General features: G+C 52.7%; 3 protein-coding genes across 3 annotated transcripts; 1 reads left to right on the top strand and 2 right to left on the bottom strand.

Annotated features, from left to right (window-relative positions):
* Nucleotides 1–720: 720 nt before the first annotated feature.
* On the bottom strand, nt 721–3,741 carry AYO20_08940 (hypothetical protein; the record flags this gene model as incomplete). Its single annotated transcript, XM_022647213.1, has 2 exons — nt 721–1,364; nt 1,419–3,741. The coding sequence occupies 2 exons, from the start codon at nt 3,739–3,741 to the stop codon at nt 721–723; spliced, it is 2,967 nt and encodes a 988-aa protein (XP_022496770.1).
* Nucleotides 3,742–4,238: 497 nt separating this feature from the next.
* Nucleotides 4,239–11,310, bottom strand: AYO20_08939 (hypothetical protein; the record flags this gene model as incomplete). Its single annotated transcript, XM_022647212.1, has 2 exons — nt 4,239–4,759; nt 4,851–11,310. The coding sequence occupies 2 exons, from the start codon at nt 11,308–11,310 to the stop codon at nt 4,239–4,241; spliced, it is 6,981 nt and encodes a 2,326-aa protein (XP_022496769.1).
* Nucleotides 11,311–11,774: 464 nt separating this feature from the next.
* Nucleotides 11,775–13,036, top strand: AYO20_08938 (hypothetical protein; the record flags this gene model as incomplete). The annotated part of the gene is made up of 3 exons (XM_022647211.1): nt 11,775–12,224; nt 12,446–12,496; nt 12,587–13,036. 3 exons carry the CDS (start codon nt 11,775–11,777, stop codon nt 13,034–13,036), a joined length of 951 nt encoding a protein of 316 aa, XP_022496768.1.
* Between the last annotated feature and the right edge of the window lie 902 nt (nt 13,037–13,938).

Here is a 13,938-nt window from a genome sequence, read left to right as displayed (position 1 = left end):
TTAGTTATAGGTTCTTCTTGGGACGACCTTCCCATCATGGCAAAGTTCCCCATCCATGGACTTTGACCGAGGCGGACCGCTGCCCCGTGGAAAATTCATGCAGATTGCTGGCCGGGTTTGTGGGTGATCGAGGGCATCGTTCGTGCGCTCTTGGACCGGGTGTTGCGGCACAGGTTGCGGGGTCTCGTCTGTTGGGATGAATGGGCACAACGGATCTTGCCAGGGATCGTCCAATTCTTCCGTACGAGGAGATCAGGAGGGGGCGAGGGGCTCAGCGAGTCGGCGGATAGAGCCTTTTCCAGGCTTACAGTAGTGTGGGTTGGGCTGCGCAAAACTTCCGCTGGAAGGATCAGTGTGTAAACTGCGAGTCAGTGAGTAGTGAGTACTCGGGAGTGAGCGGTGTGCCAGCCACCACGGCTATTTACATTGGGCATCGTGGCATCCCCCAAAACGTCTATACCTAGGTCTATTTGCTCTGTTCACCTCGGTGTTACTCCAACTTGATCCTTGCCAGCTCCTCAATTTGACCTCCGTCTTGATAACAAGATTTCGAGATTGGCTCTGTTATCAAGCGCCTTATTTGCTATGCTAGATCCTGACCTTCTTGTTTCAATGTCAAAAGGCGAAAAAAATACACTTTCGCCGGTCAACTAGAAATGGACCATCCCAACATCCCCGGCATATCTGCATGGTTCTCATCAGGGATTCAGACGCCAATCTTCAAGTCCAGTATGGTGCCTTCAATCCCGTCAAGTTACTCAAGATCCCCTCGTGATCGCCCGTGTCTTCTTTCTTCCTTTGCCCACTCAGCTCCATCTGGATCGCCCGGTGCACATGGACGAGCCAGTCCACATAACTTTGGGCCTCGTTGTTGCGGTCTTCTACCAACATCCGAGCATATTCGAACTCCGAACCATCTAGTCCTTGTCTTGCGAGTGTGAAGCTTGCAGCCTTGCTCCCACGGACCGTGGACATGTACTGCAACAGGTTCCGCACTTGGGCATTCAGATGCGTCTCCAAGACCGGCAACTCGTTCAGCATGGGATCGAGGCTTTGCAGGCTGGTTTTGCCTTCTCCGAAGAGATCCTCCAGCAGGTTTGGCGACACTTGTGCGTGCAGCCAGAGCAACACATTCTGTCCGTCATCAACTAGATACACCCCGCCTTCCTCAACTCTGCCAAATGATGCCCGGACAGTAGGAGGAACCACTAATTGCATGGTCTCGGCGTTGGCGAAACAATCCTCGGCACTCAGGTTGTGGAGGGCGTATATCCGTGGATAAAGATACAGAGCTGTCTCTGTCACGCCGGAAGATCTCATCAGCCGAGCCGAATGGACCCTGCGATCGGTAGGCTCAACGCCTCCTGCATCAAATGTGTCAGTGCAAGAATCTCCCAATTTCGCTGATGCAACTATACCTTTGAATGCCCGACTCTTGATCAAGCCAAGCGTATAGATGGCAAACTCCTTCAGGTGCTCTGGAAGCACGAGCTGTCCCGGAGGATGCGAGCCGGAGAAGTTCTTCCGGTATCCCGCCAGGATATCAATCGTCTTCTCCGTGATACCGGCGCGAATGTCTTTCAAGGACTTCTCCGAGATTTTGGACGAAGCTTCTTTGGCAATGATGTTGACAACAGCGTCCTGATCGACCGTCCGCATGGTGTCGGCAGCGCCTTCGTTCACCGCAGCCACCACATTGATGCACCTGACTCTCCTCTGTCCGGTAGCAGAAGTGTAAAGGAGCGCTGCCTGGAAGTGGGCATCCAACTTGGCATCCAACTTGCCGTCGTAAGTGAACGTGACCCCAATGGCTTTGTCGGCGTCGACAGTCCCAATCTCCAGATCCGCTCCGAAGGAATGCTGGAGAAACGACCCATAGTAAGCAGACACCTGCAAGCCGTTTGAGCACCGCACCTTCATCAAAGCTTGGTACCCTGTCTCTCGGTGTAAAGAGTGCTCGATTTCGAGCCGCAGCTTGAGAGAATCTCGAGGAGCGACGAAATTTGGATAGAAGAACATCTCACCGCCCGTCAGTCGTGACATATGTCCTATTGTTGCGATGTCCATATATCCTCCACCTGCAGCGGCCAGGAAAAAGTCCACTCCGATACCTGCTGTCACCATTGCCCCAGCGGTCTTCTTCCAGCCCGGGTGCTCAGTAGTGAACAAACGGCGTTCCGCATCTGTGTCTCGGCCTTTGCCATCGTCCCTAAGATGCAACCTCCCGGGACCCCAAGTGGGCAATGTCGATAGTGAACAGATTATTTTGCCCCCGGTGGCAGTCAGGGCGGCCAGGGCGGCATTAAGCGCAGGCAGTAATGCAGGCTCTGGGTGCTTGATTGTGGAGAACATGGTAGGGATAGCTTTCAGGAGTGCTGTGATCACATCTTTCGATTCTTGGGGGTCGACAAACAATCCGTCTGCCAAAGGCACAAAAGGGTCTTCAAGGTCTGTCACCACCATCATTTGAGCGGTGTCCAGGCCAGGTGTAAGATTGTAGAATTGCACCTCCTTGTCATACGTGACAATACCGACCCTGGCCCCTGCTGGTAGTCCAATGGACAACGTATCCTCACCTGAAGACATCTCACCTTCGCGTGCATAGATGGCGTCCAGGATGCCCTGGCAAACAGCGTTGACAAACCCCTTATTGATAGCCTCCTGGGTGATGTCGATCATAAACAACCATCGCATAGGAACTGGCTCCTTTGTATAGTATTCTTTCGGCACGAGATATTCCACAGTTCCCATCATGAGTTCTGGCCGTTGTAACCGGTCAACCCTGACACCAGCCGCGTCCGTAGGTGCGAAGTACTCAGGTGCCACATCGTTGGGGAAGCTACACATGTTGCACACCAGTTTGTTTCCGCCAGATCTGAAGGTCATAAAGGGGTTGATGTATGTCCTGCATCTCCGACATCGCGGAGGGCCGAGTTCGCCAAAGTCTAATATAGGGATAGGCTGTTCGCCCTCTTGGAGGGAAGCGAACGGCTGCAGAACAAGACCTAGTGGAAGTCCCGTTGACGCAAGAGCCTCGGCCGTCGAAGGTATATTGTTGACCGTCAACCGCGCGAACTTGGGTGAAGAATTTCCCTGGTCGTGGGCGACGAAGGGAATAGCCGCGGGAGGTGGAAGATGCTTCTCCATGGTTGGGTAGACATTGAGCTGGTAATATTGTGTCGCAACGTCTCGTGATCTTGCCACACTCGGGATTTGCTCTGGGTCAACGCGTCCTTGTGCGGCCACAGCCTCCTCCCCCATGCGCAGTCTGTCTGCTGAGTTCACAAACGATGTCTCTGCTGGTTGTCCCGCGATCACCCCTGGCCCAGCGCTGGGGAACTGGGTTCCTCCAAAAGACCCTGCAGGTGCTGCAGCGCCCACTGGCGCCGTCGGTGCTGAGCCTATCTCGTGATATGCATGCCTCTCCTTCTTTCTGTGAGATCGTGCGGGCGCACCCGCCACTTCTAATCCTCCCATTTGTGCCGCCAGGCCATTCATGACATCTTGATGTTGAGGTATATGCCCCGCATCCTGTCCCAGAGAGGGCGCCAGTTGTGCATTGGCTTGGACATGCTGAGCGTTTGGGTCTCCACGATACTGCGGCCAGCCTGGCTGTGGGCTGACCGAGGGCTGGGAACTCGGAGGGTGTTGCTGGGTTTGCGGATTGGCATATCTGGGATCCTGATTCATTTGGTAGGGCATGCCATGACCGCTACCATATTGGGAGCCGTAGCCTGCCATTCTCAAAGCATCGACACAAATAACTTTAGGGAGTGGACGGACGCCGCTTCATAGTGATGGTGAAATGGGCGGGGTTAGCATCTGAAGAGGGTTGCACACTATCGAGCAGTAATGTCCAACAACCAAGTGGTGATTGCAAGTCGAGGATGTGATTGAGAACAGGAAGGACAAGTGGCATCAAACAGGAGTTGGACAAGAGACGTGATGCCACTAGAAGTGGGACATCGAGACGTGTTCTTTGACAACTTTTTTGGGAGACGCCAAACTCCAAAAGCCGGCTTACCTGCTATAAGAGAAAGTCTTGTGTGATGGCCGGTAACCGCCTTGTCACTTTCACAGATTTGCAACTCACTTTGTTCCTTACTTGCCAGGCTTGCCTACTAAAGCACTGATCTAATCCAATCCCCCCACGGTCAGGACTTCAAGCAGACCACAAATACTAGGTATTGCACATCTATAGTAACACATTTTGAATTGGGGAAAATAACTAAGCTGGCTCAATGAAAGCTCAAGTTGACCGTGGGCTGCTCCTGTCCATGATATACAACGCTTCCACATTCATACCCAGTGTGTCGTCCAGATATTGGCACAAGCATGGAAATTCTCAGTCGACCATACCAGTCCATTTTGGCTTCGAGGTCAGCGTCGCGCCCGTTTGCTTTCGCTTGAAACCCTTGATCCTCCTCTGCCTCCGCCGCTTCCATGGCCAGGACCCCCATAGTTACTCGGTTCATCACCCCGCCCGTGTTTTCTCGAGGATGGATTGTCATCCCTTGAAGGAGCAGATCTCGAATACCCAGTTCGCCGATCGTCTGCCTCTGGCGGGTGATTCTCTCTCCTAGTCGGCCTCTCATCCCGCCTCGAAACATCACCGAGTCCATATCGATCTTCCCCTCCATCACGGCCATTTCGCTCACTCCGATGTTCTCTATCTCCACGTGATTCATCATGCCGACTTGAATGTCGTGATGGTCTCCTCTCAGGTCCGCGCTCTTCGCTAAGTTCGCTTCTGCGATCCCTGTTGCTGTCGTGGCGTGATGACGGAGGTCGGGTGCCCACCGGCACTTCGTTAGGGTTCGAGGAAGCAAACAAATCGTGTGGTGGATAACCATTAGAACTTTGATTGTGGCCGGAAGCCGCTGGGCCACCGGGCGGTGGCGGCGGCGGCGGCGGCGGAGGGGGCATGTGCGGACCAAAGTTCGTACTACTCTGTCTCGCATTGCCTCGACCGCGGATCGAAGTACCAGCCTGGGCAAGGGTGTTGTTGACCGCGGCGAGAGGGTTGCGGTTGTTTCGTCCCCCGCGCATGTTCCCGTCTCCGGCCTGTGGACCGGATGGCGGACCTCTACTTGTGGGCGACGGCCCAGACGGAGCTCCAGGAGGAGCACTTCCTCTTGGACCTGCTGGTGGCTGAGTCGGTGGCGCAGGTTGTGCACCCTGGCTTGAGCGCGAGGTTTCCGAGACTGCTGAATCGATTTGGCTGAGGCGAGAAGGATGAACACCTGCCGCATCAGCAGCAGGAGTGGAAGGCGTAGATGAGGGCTCGGCATAGGAACTAGTCCGTCCATGTCGTCTCGAAGGTCCAGTAGGAGTTGGTCGATCGGTACTCGAGGATGGCGACACTTGCGTATTGAGTGGAGGAGCTCTCATCCTCGATCCTCCTGACGTTGGCCGACCACGAGGCCCAGAGGGCACATCAGACTCTTGACCACGATCCGGGGTCTGCGAGCTGGCCGATTGCTGCGTCGACTCTTGCTCCAACCTGCCGTGCTGCAAGTCAACGGGAGGGGGCTGTCTGAGGTCCCGTGGCTCTCTCTTGTACGAACTTGCTGCACTAGAACGAGACGAATTGACACCTGGCTCGATCGAAGTAGGTGTGTAAGAGATTTGCCGCGTGGCTGCAGTTTCTGGCCTGAGCCGATCGTCCGCGTCGCGACGGGGATACGCCCGCCGGTCGTCTTCTCTTCTTGGTGAACTCGGCCGTGATGATCGTGTCGACTTCTCTTGCCCAAGCGCCGTCGAACCCGGAAGCGATCTTCGGTCACTATTGCTGTCCCCGATCAACGAAGTGCGCGGCGGATTAACTATCGTCTGTGGAGGCTCCGAGACGATGTCCTTCTTCTGAGGAGGTTGTGGTTCTGGTCTAGAGGATTCCAGAGCTGATGGAGGTCTTGATCTTGGAGCGGCTCCACGACCTTCCCGCTCACGTTCTGTTGGGGGAGGACGAACGGGTGGACGATCTCTCTCATGCGCAGGAGGTCGATCGTATGGAGTTCTCCTGTCGTGCTCTCGACCGTACCCTCGCTCCTCACGGGTGCCATGGCTTGAGCCATCCGGGCGTTCATACCTCCGGGCATGTCGCTCGTAATCGTCAAAGCCAGGATCCGAACGGTCTGGTCGGTCCGGTCGGTCCAACCCTCGGTATCCTAACCTCGAATCTCGACTGGTTCGCACGTCAAGTGGCAGTCTCGGAGCGTCAACTTCCAGGCGACTCGACAGGCGTGGACTTTCTCGATGACCATTCCGGGATTCCACCAGCTCTGGTCGGTTCGGAAGATTCGCAGAAGGCCGTGATGGAGGAGGGGTAAGCCGCCTGGGAAGTTCATGGGGCTTGGACGTTTCTGCGCGCGGAGGCCTCGACTCTCGTTTTGCGTTTGCTGGAGGCTCGGTGCTTTGTCGAGATGGTGTCGAGGCGCCATTGGTGTTCCCTGGTCTGGAGCTTGTCCTAGAAGCTGGCGTATGGGGCCCGCTGGTAGCTTGGGGCTTCACAGTTTTGCTCGGTTCTTCACAATCTTTCTTTTCGGGAGCATCTTTCCCTTCTGACTTCGATGGTGCATCCGTCATTTCAGCATCCTTGACCTCAGAATCCCCTTCCTTTTTGGTTGCCATAATGCTGGCAGCTGAAGATTCTTGTGAGGAAGAAGTCTTCTGTTGCGGTGGATCACGCTCAGGCTCGCCGTTCCTTTCTGGCCCTTTGCGAAAGGCGTCCAACCCCACCCACACCTTCTCCCGCCTATGCAAGGCACCCAGCAGGGCTTGAGATGAAACTTTTAGATCTTCTTTGTCGGAATCGCGGAGCCTATCGACTGCCTTCTGCAATCCTGTGCCGTGCCAATTGACCGCAGGATAGACCCCTGATATCACGCGTAGGACAGAAATCGCGTTCCTGACGTGCATGTATTCTGGGGAAGTCAGGCATTTCTGAAGAGCCGTGTGGAGATTCCCATGCCATTTGTAGAGCACTCTTTGGAAACTCTCAAAATCGAGCAGAGAAACGACTTTTCCTGCTTCAACCTTCATAGCAAACCCAGGGAGATTTTTCTTAAGACCCCAGCCTTCCCGTTCATATATTGTCTTAGATGCATGCCAACGAGCAAGATCTTTCAGCACCTCGTTGAGGAATTTTCCCAGGTTGTCTGCTTCTTTTGATGTGCACATGAATATTAGCGAGATAAGTCGGGCAGGCTTGAAGAAAAGATCGTAAAAACCGAGCGTTCTGAAATTCGGCGTTCCAGCCCCGTGCAGAAATTTGACAAATTTGAAGCAGAAGTAGGCATCCAGCGGAGAAGACAGCATCCGCGGGAGGAAGCAATGCTCGATGAGCGTGGTGTTCAATGCCTTGTCCATCCTGGCTTTCCCGAGGAACCACTGCTCCTTCTCGCGCTGCAGTCGAGCTTTGCTCTCTGCAAAAGCTTTAAGATGCTCTTTATTTTCGGCGAGTAGCTTGTCGATGAGATCCTGTATTTCTCTCTTCGCGAGCTCCTTCTTCTTTGTTCCAGAAACACTGACATCGGTGCGGTCTGCCGAAATCGCTGCGATTTTCTTATGCTGTCTGGAGAGCTCGTCTTCATACGATTTGCCGGGGATGGTGATATCGTACAACGACAATTGCCAGAACGTCGCGTAGAACCCAGTTCCCACAATGTCCACAATGTCTTCGGGGAGGTGAGGCTGAATGGCAGTCATAAGCTCTTTCATCACGGGATGCCAACAATCATCTGTCGTTACATCTGACTGTGCAGGAGTCTTGCTAGCATCGAGTTCAAGCGCAGGGCCCATTGTGTCGCTTGCAGCTGGTGAGTCATTCATCAGATTTTCTGTTTCAACAGCCTCGCCATCCTCCTCTGAGCTGGCATTTATCTGTTCTGACATTTCAACATCACCATTCACCTCTTTGACTTCCTCGATTCGCTGGTCTTTTGCATTCTCTTTGTCGTACTCCTGAATTTGCCTGGAAATCAAGGGCCGGCTGATCCAGAATGCGATCTCAGGGCGAATTTCGTAGTCAATGAGCAGACTCACTACATCAGGAATCGTGGCCCGAAATTCTTCTGGGGAGAGGTTTGTTTTCAGAAGGTCAAGATACTGCACCATCACTCGATGGACCTCGTCGTAGGTGTTGCCGATTGCTTTAAGAGGCACTTGTCCTTCCTCAAAGACACAAGCTTGTCGTTGCTGTGCCATGGAAATCAAAAATTTAGCAGCCAAACCTGTGTCTTGAAGTGATTTCATCAGTCTCTCCGAGGTCTTCTTCGAGTCATGCCGTCGATCAAGCAGTTGAAGGATGGTCTGAGACTGCAAGAGAGGTCCGCCCCCCATCGCTTGTAATTGTGCATCGTTGTAACTCGTGTCAGTTGCAATTCCAGCCATGGAAAGTACAATCTGTTCCAGCATCTTGAGGTCCATTGTATTACCATGCTCAAGTTGTTCGGCAACGTACTGTAATATTGGACCAGGCTTCATCATGCCGTATCGTTTGTAAATCTTCCCCGCAAACACTGCAAGCGCTGAAAGCCAACGACTCGCGAAGATGCCGCCCTCTTGAGTACGGTTTCTTCCAGTCCTTGCCATCGAGCTTACAATAGCCCAGGTGAGAACATCATAACCTAGATCCGTGAAATACCGTGCACCTTCGACGAACACTTCGGCGATGCTGTCGTATACTTCGATCTGAGTTAGTGCAGTGGTAATCACGATATGTGGGTTGGCAAAGGCAATCTTAGCCAAGGCTCTCGCCATTGGGCGTACATTGGTGTTGGATATCCTTTTCAATATATCCTTGGTCTCAGCCCTGGCTTGATCAAACGCTGATTTGACGTCGGGGTTGCGAGAGGTTCTTCCAGACGACCATTCGAGGTACATCAGATAGCGGACATTCACCGGGAAAGTGCTGACTAGCTCAAAGACCTCGTTGACCACACCCGCATTTGATTTGGTCAAGCTCAGCGATGGTAGGAGAGTACGCTTGACCAGATCCAACCATCGAGATCGGGTAGACTCGCTTTTGTCAACCTGTAGATTGTGCTTTCCAATCCGGGCAATCTTAAGGAGAAGGCCTGAATCTTGTCCAATCTTGACGCCAACGAGGGGTAGCAAAGTGTCGCAAAGAGTAAAGACATCGTCGACAGTTTGACAGACTGGAATATTGTCGTTCCACTCATCCCAATAAAACCGATAATCAGTGCCGTCGAGGCTATCATTTTTGTCCAGCTGAGCCCATCGGAGTACCTTTCTCTCGGTCGGTTCCACAACTTTGACCTGTCCTTTCGGGACACCAGGGACATCGGTCTCATAGCTGGGTTTCTGGTTACGGAGACTTGGACGATCTTGTAGAGGTTGTACCATCCCGTACACTTTGCTCAAGGAGTGATGCAGTATCCGGTAGACATATTCTGGAAGGTCGGGAATGAGTGCCATCAGCCAAGGGAAGCGACCAAGGATAAAGAGAGCTTCCGGAAGTGCCCCAATGGCAAGCAGGCTCTTAAGTAAAAGAACTTTCTGGTCCGCAGGCTCGTTCTCTTTCGAGGTCACCTTATCTGCCTCTGGTTCTTTGGATGGGGTGTTGGCTCGTGTGGTTGACTCTTTCAGACGAGGTGGCGCAGGTAAGGTATCGTCTACCAGTGCCCCAGCCGCCGTGAGCGCATTCCTGGCACCTGCTCCAGGCCTGGCAGCCCGTTCTCGCTCTTGCTTTTCTCGTGTCTTTTGCTCTTTAAGCTCTTCCATTACATCGTCCGTTCTCCAGATATGGGGGTACAAGTCTTTGAGCGAGACAAACCCAATCTTGATGAGGAGAGCGGAGAGGTAGATGAGATTATCTGGAAGGACATCTGTTTCATCCCTTGCTGGCGACGATGAGTAGAAACGGAGTTTAAATCCCAGAAGCTGTGCGGCGTCTCGATTACCCGGTGGCGGCAATGTGCCAGTTTCGCGAATCCACTGGGCAAGTAGATCGTCGCCTGATGATGATGAAGCTCTTTCCAAAACTTCCTGTGGCACTTGTGATCTTCCGAGTAGATAGAAAGCTTCAAGGCCTCGCTCTCGAGCCACAGCCCAAAAAGCCTCATCACGAGTCCGAGTTTCCTCTGCAACAATCTGTTTTTGCTCTTCTGTGAGGTGCCAATCAGGAGAGCCAGGAAGTGCCCACTTTGGAAGGCCTGTCAGAGTTGAAATTTTCTTGGATGAGGTTGTTGATCGAGGCCACCATGGACTAGCGCGAAGGAATTTGACGAAGAACCGACACTGCTTCACTAGAACAGCACTGAAGACGTCCAGAACGACATCCAAACTTCGACCCACGTCTAGATCAAATGCACCGATCATAGCCTTGACTTTTTCTACCGTGTCCTCAACGGTTTCTGCAGTCGGGGCTTCGCTGCTGCTGGTAGTGAACAACTCAGTCATCAACTTTGCGAACCCTTCAGACTCTTCCCTCATAAGATTGAAATTGGCTTGTCTGTAGAGAAGATTGGTCTGCTTTCTGATGCCCATGCGATTGAATGTATTCCTGATCAGATCCAATTTTTCCAGCAAAGTCGCGTCGAGCTCATGTCGTAGTAAGTCGTGAGATATTTCAGTTGAAAGGACAAATGCAGAAAGGCGATCTAGCGGCATCATAGGATTGCCCTCGAAGACGACAGATATAGAATCCAGGAGGGCGGCTTGCAAGGCTGTGGGATGTGGTGTCGGCTGACTGTCTTCATCTGCAATCTCGCTGTTAAGCATTTGTTTGACGAGGTCACCTGCTTCTGATGGACTAAGCCTGCCGAAAACAACGGTCTGGACAAGCTCCTGCATCAAAGCGATGAGTTGTGTCCCATCTTCTTCCTGCACACTTTGCAGACCCTGCCGTAGGACATCTTCTCTTCCCCCAGTCTGCCATGACTCACAAACTGCGTTTGTCAAGTAGGTATAATTGTAAGGCTGAGGTTCAGGCGGGGCGGTAGATAAGGCAGCGCTGTCGTGAGGATCTTGCTGAGCTGTGAGCATCGTGCCGCTTGACGTGCTGGGCTCGCGTTCGGCTAATGGCGCCTTGGTCGCGGGAGGAGGTTTGTCTGCTTGATGATGGACTGGGCTAGACGCAGGGTTGCCGCCTCGACCTCCTCTGCTTGATCGCCGACCACCTCTTCCACGTTGTTGGCTATAGTCACGATCATTTCCTGACGTGTGATACGCCGTTGACTGGGCGAGACTGAGATTTCCCGGTCGATGAGGTGATGGACGAGAATGTGGCTGATCATCTGAATATGTTCGCTCCGGTCGCTTCCTCTTAGCGCCAGGCGGCAGGGGCATCACGTCCAGTCGTCAAAAACTGCGGCCCCGGCAAGGCTGTCTTCAAGAGGTCTGTCCTAGTAGTTTTCATGGAGGAGGCTGCGACATCCGGTTCAACAAACGGCGATCGGTTTGGATTCGACGAGCAGTACTGAACAGCTTAGGCTTCGCGTACAGCTGCAAAGTCGTCAAGTTGGGGGTTGTTCTAAGGAAAAGGATCGTCGCGTCGGAGGAAGGGGAAGGTGATGGGACTGTGTTGGCCTTTGATGCGTGAAGAGAGGGACAGTACGAAAGAAATCCGGTTATGGAAAAGCGTGAGATTACGGTGAATAATTTGCACTCATAGCGCAGTTTCAATAACTCTCGAACAACCTAAACGTCATTGCACCCTGACCACAGAAGAACTCCAGACAGCAGACTAGCCAGCATCATCATATAAAACCCTAGCTTAAGATCTTTCTTGTTCTTCAATCGGTAACGACGACATGGCTAAGATCTTTGCAACTGGAACTACTGGCTACATAGGGGGCGATGCTCTCTACCTCATCTCACAAAAACACCCAGAATGGGAACTCACATGCCTGGTTCGGAACAGTGACAAAGGCGCCAAAGTTGCTGCTGTCTATCCGAAAGTGAGGTTGGTCTACGGAGACTTGGACACTGTAGACCTGATTGAGGAGGAGGCTGCCAACTCCGACGTCGTCTATCACTTTGCCAACTGCGACCATGAGGGTTCGGCACGCGCTATTGCCAAAGGACTCGCACGGAGAAACCGTGAAGGCCCTGGTTACTGGATTCATACATCCGGAACACTAATTCTCGGCTGGGAAACAATTGACCTTGCCGACTTTGGTAACAGATTGGATAAAGTGTATGACGACTGGAACAACGTGGGCGAATTGATATCTCAACCCGACCACGCTGCTCACAGGAATGTAAGTACACTATGCTATCGCCCTTTTAATATCACATATGACCTAAAATGAGGTGCTGTGTGTCTGACGTATCAATCACCTGTGGTCTTTTTTATCTCTCTTCGGAGGTGCCGCAGGTCGCAGGACAAATCAAGCTGCCCCTCGGTGAAGCGAACATGTCCCCTCGACCATCTACTCTCCTGTTAGTCCTTTGCTGATAGAACATTTTCCAATCTATATAGGTCGATAAGATTGTTTTGGCTGCTTCATCGGACAAGGTAAAGACGGCGATCGTATGTCCTCCAACGATATGGGGTCGAGGTAGAGGCCCAGACAATACACGTTCGGTCCAAATATACACAGCGACTTCAAGCTTTCTAAAGCGCCAAAAGGCCTTCAAAGTCGGTAAGGGGGAAAATGTCTGGCACGAAATCCATGTTCAAGACTTGTCGAACCTCTACCTTCTCCTCGGCGAGGCTGCTGTCAATGGCGGCTCGCCGGCGACCTGGAATGATCAGGGTTATTATCTGGCTGAGAACGGTCCTTTCGTATGGGGAGATGTGATCCAAGAAATTGCAAATGTTGCTCATAAAAAGGGTCTACTGCCAGAAGCAACTGTGGAAAGCCTGAGTCCGACAGAAGCTGAAACATTTCTCCCCTATGCCAGGCTGCTGATGGGGACCAACTCAAGGGGGGTATCCATTCGAGGAAAGAAACTGCTGGGTTGGAAGCCTGCTATGCATGGAATTATGGAAGAAATTCCCGAGTGTGTGGAGAGCGAAGCCGAGCTCCTTGGTCTGATCAAGCGCCATGCAGCAAAAGTTGCAGGATAGATCGGTCCACCTCATTCATCCACTGCGAGGTGGAGTAAGAGGTGGTTGAGGTGGTTTGTTCTGGGCACTCACAAGGTCAGCCGTGATTGTTATCCCCCTCAAAGCCGGCCTTCAAGGGAATACATGTATGAACCCATCTCGGTCAATGTTCTTGCTGTCCCGTTTCCAATGAATCGATAGTGGATCGATAATGACATCGAATGGTTATCTGCATTGGATAGACCCAATAGTCTCATCGCTCTGCTGCCGTGGTGATAGGTTGATGTCACCTCCTTGGAAGAGGGTAGGGGGAAACCCCCTGACAGGATTGCTTTGGAGGCGGAGGGTTGTGCGGCAACGCCTCAACCGACTCAGCCTCGTTCGACATCAGACTGTTGTATCTCCAATGGCGGTTTGTTCCACAAGGGCAGCTCGCAAATTCAACCCGATTAGGACTATCGCATCGATTGTACGAGATACGGAGATATGACTTGAGACCTCCGCATCACGGACGCCATTGGCCACTGTAGTCAGGCTCCCGGGTTACCTGGCGTCGAATCGACTTCCCAAGACGGCAATGCGCAATCTCATGGCGTCTTGCATCTCAGCAGCACCAGGGTCACTAACCCAGCGACTACAGCCCAACTGTTGTCGATAGCGTATCAAAGATATGCCACTGCGCACACTGGCGTTCCTCCGACGCCCTTGTCTGCCTCGTCATCCACAAGGAGGGTCATGGGATGGTACATTGAGACCGCTATATATAAGAGCAATGGCACAGGACGATCGCTCCCACCTCACCGAGCAGCAATCGCAATCCCACAGCCTGAAGACCAATCTACACTGTACATACGCAAGACAGAATCTCAAATTTACTTACAATCCAAGCGCAGTCGAGTCTCAGAATCGTCCACGACCACCAC

This window comes from Fonsecaea nubica (assembly GCF_001646965.1).
Source record: "Fonsecaea nubica strain CBS 269.64 chromosome Unknown Scaff77, whole genome shotgun sequence".
Taxonomy (NCBI): domain Eukaryota; kingdom Fungi; phylum Ascomycota; class Eurotiomycetes; order Chaetothyriales; family Herpotrichiellaceae; genus Fonsecaea; species Fonsecaea nubica.
This window is presented reverse-complemented; position numbering and strand designations above follow the sequence as displayed.